At 42.4% G+C, this 10,910-nt stretch overlaps 1 protein-coding gene across 1 annotated transcript; it reads right to left on the minus strand.

Annotated features, from left to right (window-relative positions):
* Positions 1 to 204: 204 nt before the first annotated feature.
* Positions 205 to 4,837, minus strand: emp1 (epithelial membrane protein 1). Its single transcript, XM_005737977.2, has 5 exons — positions 4,678 to 4,837; positions 3,074 to 3,161; positions 2,419 to 2,527; positions 1,581 to 1,721; positions 205 to 1,466 (listed from the first exon to the last, which is right to left on the minus strand). The coding sequence occupies exons 2-5, from the start codon at positions 3,149 to 3,151 to the stop codon at positions 1,300 to 1,302; spliced, it is 495 nt and encodes a 164-aa protein (XP_005738034.1). The 5' UTR covers positions 3,152 to 3,161; positions 4,678 to 4,837; the 3' UTR covers positions 205 to 1,299.
* Positions 4,838 to 10,910: the final 6,073 nt, after the last annotated feature.

Below are 10,910 nucleotides of genomic sequence, written 5' to 3' on the forward strand. Positions count from 1 at the left end.
ATAAACCAGTGCATTCATTTGTTATTTACAATCTGCAATGTCTGTTAATTAAATGATGAACATGTGGATAAGGACTGAGCATAATACAGAAGCTCCTCATTATGTATAAAATGTATATCAACCTTCACTTTGTGAGCCAGTGTAGTTAATTAAGAAATCCATGTCATGACAACTGGAGAAGAAAGAAAAAACACCTCCAATAACTGATTGAAAATCACGTTTTAATATAGTAAAAATCACTGTCAGTGTCATTCATCATGACGTACAAAGGTAGCAAAAATAAACAAGAGCATACAGAGCATCATGGGAAACAAATTATATTTACACACTACATCTCATACACCAAGAGTAAAGCCAGTTGCCTTTCAGTGTGGAAGCAGGTTTAATCTGGGTGATCGAATCTATGCTTTTAGAAACTAATGTGATTACATTTACAACCAGAAAAGACAGCTGAGTCTTTGAGTTATGTAAAATGGCAACTTTCAAACACTCCATGAGAACGTAACCAAAAGGCTTTTATGTGTTTCACGCTGAAACAAAGTAAATTCATTTTGCCTTTACATTTAGTATTAAACTGTATCTCCAGGGTTTGATTTGGTGTCTTCCCAATTACAAACAATTACAGCACAACCTCAGCAGCATCATAATATCGGCTTTCCACCGTATATCTTTGTATAGTCTTATTATATTTTTATATATTATGTAAGACTTCAAACAGATTAGCTACGGGTTGATTGCATTATGTTTTCACTCTGTTTATTCAGTGGCACACTGTATGAAGTAATACAAGGGCAAATTAAAAATTAAAAATCAATAAACTAACAACAAAAAAAATCTAAACAATAAAACTCACCCATTTCCATATTATAAATGTACATTACAAACTGGTTTTTTTATAATAGAGGGATATTAATAGGTCTTAGTCTATGATAGCATCTTATAAACATTAAGGCCTTTTTTTATGTAATTAAAAAAAATAAAGGATTGTTCATCATTAGATGCCCTCAATAAATCCAGCCCCACTCTGGGCTGGAAATACACTCAAATACAGCTGTGATCGACTGAGCCTGCAGAAATAAGCCCGAAACTCCGATTATCTGAAAGCAGGCTCAGTTAAACACCAGTATGTATTTGAGGAGGATCAGCAGATCTACTATATCTATAGCTGAAAATACACTAGCAGCTCAAATCTGATGTCCAAAACAGATACATGTAAACACAGACCACACACTGTAATTAAAGCCAGATTTTAGCTGGAAGAGCAGATTCAGTTAAGGGTTCCAGGTTTGAATTCTGGAGCTACTCAGCAGTCTTCTTGCGTAGCACGAAGTAAATGATGGAGGAGAGGAATGTGAGAGCGAAGGCGATCCACGCCAAAATGAAGCAATGGCCGTAACTACCCAGATTTTGTTCATTAGTATGGAAGATGTCTGTGTAGATGGAGGCTGCGATCATGATGCACAGGCCTGAAGTGAAGGAAACATGGAGACGAGTGAAGATGCACATCAGCGGATGTCATACAGAGAGAGAAACACCCTCAGTGAAAGGAATAAAACATAAGAGAAAAAAGAAATACTCACAGGCAAGGAACTGAAAGACACCAGAGACGAGGAACCTCTGTCCTTTGGGGAGGGTGAAGAGCTGAGCCACAAACACGAAGATTCCAATGATGGAGAATATACAAGCTAGCACCGAGCTGGCCTGCACTGCTTGGAGGTAACCTGCAGGCGGAGCCAGAGAGAGCAAACGCAATGAAGATACAGAGTGTGTGAAAGGGTGTGGGGGGTGTAATAGCTTAAGGACACTCCCTGGAAACGGCAGCACTGCAGTCACATTGAACCTTTGAAAATCTCAGACACAGTTGCAATGCTGACAGGCAGGAACATTACGTTCAAACACGCCAAATGCTTTATGGTAAAAAGACGCTGATCACAAACAGCTAAAACAGTCTTGTATGTTTGACTCAAGGCAATAACTGCATACCAAAGGATTAGGAAACAGTCTTCATTTGCAATGCAAATAATACAGAATTTGGGTGAGTGTAAACTCATTGTGTGTCCCACCAAATGATGCAGATAAAAAGCATGTTCCTGGATTCAACTCTCAATGCTTAAAATAGGTGTTATATTTAATATGTGAGCTCCAGGCCCTAAAGTATTGTATCAGATAGTACTCTTAACAGAATGCACTGTATATATATATTTAAATCTTAGTTATCTTCCCTTATAAATGGAGCATCACTGTTTAAAATCACAATGCAGTCACAGTGTGTTTGTGCATCTAACTGCGCCTGTGCAGCTCTGCTCAACTGACCAGCTACATGTCATAGCATCAAACTATTACTAATCTCTTACTTTGATTCTACACATACGAAAACGTAACACTGAGAGGTGCAAGCATGGAAACATGTTATCTTACTCTCTGGGTACTGTGTTGGAAGATCGACAGAATGCCATGAGTTATTCACGAAAACCCAGCGGGCCCATATATCAGTGGGCATGTTTCCGGCTGAGATGACCCACCAGGCCTGACGGGGAAGACAAAGACAATATTTGCAAAAATATTAACAGAATTCTTGTGTGCTAAAGTAAAAGCGGTGAATCAGTATGAGTGGAATTTAAACAGGTAGATACTGCAGCAGCAGTTATGGTGTGCATTTGCAGGGGGAAATTATGACAATATGAAGAAGGAATTCACTCGTTCCTTTAACTGAGACAAATCTCACTCAGGTATGCAACAGTGGCTGCAACGCAGGTGAGACTCGCATATAGGTATCCGTACTTGTGTGACGTATCTGGATAAGACGCTCAGCGGTATGGGGTGATGACACAGAGCTCGTCACCATATATCGCACAGAAATGTCAAACATGTGGCCATCCAGAAGAACAGCTGGCCGCACGCCGAGAAGGAATGAATTCCTCAACAGATGAATCAGTCTCAACTCTTTGCCCATCCATCATGTCAGAGATGCACAAGGCCTGAAGCTAAGGGAGGAGGCCAGCAGCAATGCTGGGGCAATTATGCCTTGAGCATGGAAGAAGTCTATACAACATACAACAAGAATTGCACTTACATTGTCAATGGTGGCCGTCAGGAGGATGATGATGCAGGCGATGTGGAGAACAAAGATGGCGGCGAGGAGAATCAGCATGATGACTGTGCTGCAGAGAGGAAGGCACAACTTTAACATGTAACAGGGCGAGTAAAATAAACCAAGCAGACTAGGAGGGAACAGTCAAGCGTGGCCTACAGCTAACTCATTGTGTTGTTTGGTTTTTCTTTAGTAAAGGAAGCCTTTCGTGCGAGTCCCAAGTGTGTGCGCGCACATCCTCATGAACGCACGCATTCAGTGCACCAAAGCTAGGCCCAAACCTGGCACCCGCTCAGGGCGTGGCTTCTTAACGTCTAATTACCCTGGTTTACGGCTCCCAGTAAAAGAATCAGAGGCGCTGATGGGCAATTGTGTTTCAAACAAAATCAGTGTATCCCTGGGAAAGCAGATACCTCTGGTATAGAGACAACTGTGGAGGAAAGTTCATGACAGGCAGATGAGTTTAGGCTTGTCTCGGGGCATGGTGATTACAGTGGAGGAACCTGCCACTCCCTAAAATAACTGTAGAGACTACACTCTGTTCTCTGCACCTTGATGCTCCACACCTGATCCCTTTAGTCTGAATCGGACCGCTCGCTATCTCCCGACTTAAAAAAGAAACTTAAGCCTAGCTTTAAAAACTGTTCCCCCTGACTGATTAGTCAAAAAAGATGGCCCCGCCCATGAGATATCAGTTAGTTTAGAATTTGCTAATCTAATGTATACAAGAGCTATGTTTGGCTGTAGCTAACAATAAGGCTGCTCTGGGTGTGAACAGAGAAAGAGGCACATCTGGAATGCGCTGGTTCTCTGGGCTGGTAAAGGAGTGTTCATGGGATGGGTCCTCATACACGCTTCACACGCCCGCCAGTTCCCTTACTTTCACACGCAACCACGCACGTATACAAAAAGAAAAGGGGAGGGGGGCTCGCGCACTGTGATCGCACATACTGGCACATCCCCGCAAAGTAATTTCCCACGTTTTGCCCACTTCCAATCTAGTGACAGCGAAGGCAAATATTGGCTCTGCGGCTCAGCCTGAAGGCAGAGAACGCAAATACAGAAAGAAGGACCAAACTTTAATGAAAAAAAGCTGTGAGCAGATAAACAACAACAATAACAACAAAGTTAAAGCTGATGCTTTCATTTAAAACACGCACACTGAGCACTTTGATCAAAGAAGACATGTTGACTGCTCCTGTGGGCTTTTCCCCCGACTAAATCTGAATCTAGCATATTTTCCATACACAAAATAGACCACATTTGTTTGGGGCAAGATGTGAGAATGTAGCAAAACCACAAGTCCTGATGCAGGAACTGAGAATGGAGCAAAACCTGGTGAGGAACAAGTTGCTTTAACGGTAGAGCAAAGAAAGGTAAACAGGCTCTACTTCACAGATGCACAGACACACACGTCTCCACACTTTAGCCTTTTTTATCATTAGATTTTCTTATCCTCCAATGAAAAAAAAAACCCCAAAACATTAATGCAAAACTACAAAACAAGCTTCTATTCAAACATCACTCAAGCTTGATGAAACACCTGTAGAAAAGCAGCAAAAGAAGAAGAAGAATCTTTGACTTACTGTTAGGTGGCTGTTTGTCTCTTCAAGTCTAATTCCTCCTGCTCTCAAAGACACCGATTTCAGACTCTGTCCAAATGTACAAACACAAGTTCTACTCAATCTGCCCACTATTTTACCCTGCCCTCTTTTTAAGTCCACACCCAGGACAAGCCTCTTGCTGACTTGATCACATAATCTCTGCCCCTTTTTCTTTCTGTCCCGTCTCCTCCTCCTCGACTCTTCACTCATCGTCCCACCCTCCCTCTCTCTCTATGTGTGCACATACCAACGCTCAAACGGACACTTAGTTTCTCTGTGTTTGGTGTGTTTTGCCTTTGTCACTCAGCTGATGGTGGTGATTTTCTCTGGGAGGACACACGTGATGATTCACTGACATTATGTGGGAAAAGCAGCGGGGGGGGGGGTTTAAAGCCTTGAACAGTGATTTTACGCATGTTGCCATGGCAGCAGACTGTAACCACCCAAAACACAATCACATTGTTACTAGTGTGTGTATGTTATGTACCAACAATCATAACTTAGCTGCACAGACGCACACAAACACACATAACTGAATTTATTGTTTCTCCCTAATCACTGCCATTCGCCTTTTCCAGCTTTTGTTACAGAGGAAGAGGTTTCAGGATAAAGGAATGTTGGTGCTTGCCATCGAGGGAAAAATAGCTGGAGGCCCAAACGAGTGCAGCTCGTTGCTTAAGTGAAAAAGATGGAGCAGAAAAGGGGGAGGAGGTTCTTTGCAGAAAGTAGGGTGGCAGTGAGGTATTTCACGCCGCTCGAAGTTCATTAGTTATTACTTATTATTACTCGTCTGTTCCTGCTGATGATTGAGGTTCTCCCAATGACTCCAGTGAGTCAAAGTCATCTGCTTCTTTAGCAGATCGCACAGATTACTCACAGGAAGAACCTTACAGAGGGAATCTATTAGGCTTGTCCTCATTTTCAGTGCCATGCAGGCTGTGTGTACTGTAGGAATAGTGGACGTATGGGATCGGGGTATGTGTAAGCATCCTTGTGAGCCTTCGAATGAGCCTAGCAGCATGGCAGTTCAGTGGTTAGCGCTGGCCCTGGGTTCAACCCCAGATATAGGTCATGTGTGGAGTTTGCATGTTCTCCCCATGCTTGAAATCATGATAGGGCGAAGCAGTTCTCAAGTTTCACTGTAGTTAAATTAAAGTTTAACACTATGAAATCATAGGATTTCATAGATAATCATAATAAGTAGATTTCTTATCTCAGGTACACATCATCTCAGTTGTGACAGCCGTATCCCAACCCACCTTCTGTTTACGAGGGGAAACCGTTCTACCTGTGACTCATGCTGAAGCCACCCTAGTTTGAGTCAAAGAATAAGAATTTGAAGCTGAAGTTGAGCATGACAGGTTTCCTTTCAAAGGCGATCAGTCCATATCATCATAAACTATTTCATTACGGCCTAAAATGTGTTACACAACCCACAGCAAATCAAACATTAACAATGCAGCGTGCTGGTGTCAGAGCCTCATAACTACATCTAACAGCAGTTACACTCTACATCCTGTTTTCCCTCACAGTAATGGACACAGTAAGAGGCGAAGACCGAATTAGAAAAACTAGAATTTCCACATCATGGTTCTATGCCTCTATTAACCAATCAAGTTGAAACATGTTAGTTAGTTGTCCAAGTTGGTGGTGTGAAAATAGATGCTGTCTGCTTCACAGAGTATGAGGATAATACTCTGTGATTTCTGACATCTACAAAAAAAACAAAAACTAATTTGACCTGGATTTGTTAAGCTCTGTTGTAACTGTTTTGCTCTGTGTGTAGTGTATGAGTGTGCAAGTTCAATGGGCAATAGAGCTAATGTGTGAATAACAAAGGCTTACACACAACAGTAGACAAAGCTACAAATATAGATGCTGCTGCAAGAAGCTGCACATTAAGAGCAGAAGCTTCATGGAGCACCGAACGACTACGCTATACAACAGTCATGCTGTTTCCATGTGAGCCACCAAGTCTAGTGTGACTAACTCAGAAAAAGAAATATGAATTGTAGCCACAAGTTCCTCTTTTTAAAAGAGTCGCTGACATCACAGCAACGAGTGCCTTCGACTTTTTGAGTATGAAATGTCATCATATTTTAATTTTAGCTCATTTTAAATTTGTGTAAATTGTTCCCACACAGTTAGAACTTGAAATGCCACTTGCATTGTAAATCCCTATGACAGGTGAACCTGCAGTAAAGCACGATGATGTCAACCGCGCGGAAGCACGAGAGGCGGAGACTAGTTCAAAGTTTGAATTCGGTTACTGGGCAACTGCAGCAAGTGTAAGGGCATATGGCGAGGTTAAAGACGAGCTGATGAGCAGCAAAATTGATAGAGTATTCTGCGCGTGATCATTTAGTCTACTGATTATATCTCTGACCATTTGGACGTTTTGATCTTTAAACGAGGTTTGCAGCAGAAGGAAGTGGAGGGTGGCACTTCCTGAAAAAAACTATAATTTGATGACAAAAATAACAACAGATGCAAGTAGGTAGGAAAGTCAAACACAATGTAGATGAAGCATCCAAAAATAATCTGTGTGTGGACTGGGAGGCTGAGATCACTTGTTTGCTTCTGCTGAGAATTAAAGTATGGCTAACAACATTTCTGAGTCAAAAGCTTGGCGGTGAGTTAGCATCGTATTAGGCTACCTCGGCCTCAGGTATGAGCCAGCAGGATAATAGCACACTTGCAGACCAGAGCAGAGGCTGCTCGAGGTCACAGCAGGGCTCACTGTGTGGCTCATAACATGAAAGCACGCACACAAGCATGCTTCCATACAAAACACTGTTGTCTCACATTGTTCTTTAGTATGACAAGAGCAGAATCAAGACTACAGAAGCCTTCAGATGAATGAGTGGTCTTTCATTCATTCACTCACTCTTTCAACACTCTCTATTTCTGATGCCGCGCCTCGGTCACGTGACCTAACGTTCCACGTCCCGCCCTATGGGAAAGCATCCGAGTCCGTTGAAATTGCGCACTTCAGGTTTTAGAATGCAGTAGCATACATCATCCAGCAATGTACGCCAAACATCATCTGTGGGAAAGCTGGGAGATCGGTGCATGTGATCATATCAAATCCTGTAATTTGTGCAATGTGACTTCAGATAAAAAACTGCAACTGCTTAAAATATACAATCAGAAAAAAAGTAATATTGGCTGAAGAAAACAGGAGGAGAAAGGAGAAGACAAAGCTGTGAGAGGAGAATGCGGTTGGGCCTGCTCCTGTTCTGGGCGTGTCGACCCCACCTTGCAGCGAAGTTAAGCTCAGGTTTGCAATGTTCTATTCAGCGCGACAGGCCACTCCCTTCAGCCTGTTCATCTCGCCATAACATTAGAAAAGTGTTTGGAGTTTGAGGAAAAAAGCCCCAAAACAAAACAAAATGAATGCCTGGACAGGAAAACTGACTTCTTTGTTTTTTTGCCACATTAGTTATGCAAGAATCATGCCAGCCCCCCTTTTTTTTTTAAGTTCTCGGTGTAATTTTAGGAGAGGAAATTGCCATGAGTCATGCATCAGTCAGCTATCATTTTTTTTTCAGAGTGAAAAACTTAGCGGGTGTTTTGCACACCGCAGTTGTGCATGCAGCAGGAGGGGTGGGGAGGGGGGGGGGGGTCGAAGCGTAGCCACGGCAGATTTCTCAGATCCAAACACAAGTCGATAAATCATGTGCCTCCATAACTGTTAAAGGAGAACCAATCAGGTGGCTTGCTCAACACACAGCCCTTTGTCGTGCTGGATCACTCAAAACAGCCATCATACTGTGTGATCGACAGTGTTGTACTAATACTGATTCCTCCCCCAGCGTATGCTCATTCATGGCGGTCCAATTTCAGTTTATTGCACACTGTTGGGTTCATTAAAGAGCTGAAAAGCAGAACTCAATCTGCTCTGCAACAATCGCAGGAACACACATTACTGCAAATGAGCCACGAGACCGGCCAAGACAAGGGCTTCTCAATCATGGATTACCTGTCTCACCTTGAAGCCTTGAGCTAAGCCCTGCATTTTTGATTTAGCGGCTGTTTGCGGCACTGGTATTGCTAATCATTTATCACTTTGACACATGTTAAAATGTTTGGAGACGAGCCTCAGATACAGCCCAGCCACGTGATGCGGATACGTGAACAAGGCGTACGAAAGAGCAGATCGCTACGTTTTGGTTGGGCAACGTCAAAATCCTTTAATGAAGGTGGCTGTTAGGAGCGAGGAGTGAGGGAGGATTTCGACACGACCGTGTGAAACAAAGCCATCCCAGCGGTGCCTACATGCCAACACAGTGAGCCTGACCACAGCCAAGTCGCTGGCGTATTTACACAATAGTAAAGCTCTCTGTCTGTGGTTAGCGTCTCACTCGCCTCATTCCTGTTCCATCTCACAATATGTCACACCCTGCTCTGAGATTTCTATAAAAACAGTGACTGGGACTCCTTGGAAGAAGCCAGAGCGAACGAAGGGGCCCAAAAAAGTCGATGTTTAAACTCTTGATTTGCCAAGGGGCAATTGTGTAATTTCAAAAGTAGACCATCACCCGGTGTCACCAGACTGGTTCTGATGAAAAGCCACGGAACAGGCATGTCAGCCAAGGCGTGAGCCGCTCGCTCAGCCACATGTACATAAAAGCGTTTATAAGCACAGGGATATGTGAGCAGAGCATCTTGAGAAAAGCAAATATGAACAAACTGTACTCCAAATTAATCAACTTCTAAGGGAGTTACCCGGCACAGACAGAGAAACACACCAACACACAGAGTTTCCATTCCCACCCTCCTTTTCTCTGCTGCTCTGGGGTGAGATGGTCATCAGTTTCAGTTTCCAGTAAAACTTTTTTTTTAAAGTCTTTTTTTAGACAAAGACATTTAAGATACCGTTCATTTAGGAACCAAAATGAGCAGCAGGGTAACACCTGTGATGTAAAAAAGTGGGTTAACTCATATTATTTACGACACTACTTTTTAATCAGGTGTTCTTTTTCTCTAAGACCTGATAAATATGGACAAAAATAACCATTGTTTTACAAAACTGGCCCCAGTTTTTCAATTTTAAAATACATGTTACCATTTAAGCAAAGTTACACTATAATATGGTGTTAGTCTTCATACCCGACACACAGCTGTACACAGTGTTAGCATCTACTGACATAAACAGCTCAAAAGGTTTCAGGATTTTTAATACAAACTATTTCTTTTTTTAAATACAAATCATACCAAACCTTAGCTTGCTACCTTACTAGTACCAGGTTGGACCCCATTTTTGCCTTCATACCTGCTTTAATTCTTCGTGGCATAGATTCGATGAATTGCTGGAAACGTTCCTCAGAGATTTTGATCCATGTTGACATGACAGCGTCACACAGCTGCTGGACATCCATGATGTGAATCTCCTGTTAAACCACACCTGGTGACTGTGGGGGCCATTTGACTACAGTGAACCCACCGTTACAGTGTGTTGTCCTGTTTGGAAGCAGCCAGGAAAAGATAAACACGGTGTGGTTAAAAAGAGATGGACATGGTGGGCGGCAATAATCAGGCAGCCTGTGGTGTTTAAATGATGCACAGTTGGTCCTAAGGGGCCAGAAATGTGGCATGAAAATATCCTTCACATCGTTACATACTGCAACCAGCCTAAACCGCTGGTACAAGACAGAATGGATCCATGCTTTCATGTTGTTCACGCCAAATTCAGACCCTACTATCTGAATGCCACAGGTCAAAGGAGTGTTCCCAGTCGTCTGACCCAACACTGACATTTCTACCCGGAGGACTGCTGCTTTCTGGACATTTTCCCAGTAGATCAACAGCTCCTGATTCACTCAGACCAGCCCATTTGGCACCAGCAACCATGCCACATTCACTTAAATCACCTTCATTCTTCATTCTGATGCTTAGTTTGAACTTCTCCATGTCTACATGCAGTGACCTGCTGCCATGAGATCAGCTGATTAGTTTTTTCTATTAACGAGCAGCTGAAAAGCTGAAAAATAACCTCATTTCTTTAAAAACAATCCTGAGTTCAACCTAATCTTTATTCTGAAAACATAATTTCAGATTGTTGGTGCCCGATGATGCAAATTATTTAAATTGCATATTCATTCATGCATATTTTTAACTACATTTTAAATACTACGTTATGAAGCACACATGTTTTTAGTTTCTGATTCAAACAGTTGAATCTATTTCAAAATTTCCACATTACAAAAAAAAAA

This window comes from Pundamilia nyererei, unplaced genomic scaffold (genome assembly GCF_000239375.1).
Source record: "Pundamilia nyererei isolate P.nyererei 1_Seehausen unplaced genomic scaffold, PunNye1.0 scaffold00081, whole genome shotgun sequence".
Classification (NCBI taxonomy): domain Eukaryota; kingdom Metazoa; phylum Chordata; class Actinopteri; order Cichliformes; family Cichlidae; genus Pundamilia; species Pundamilia nyererei.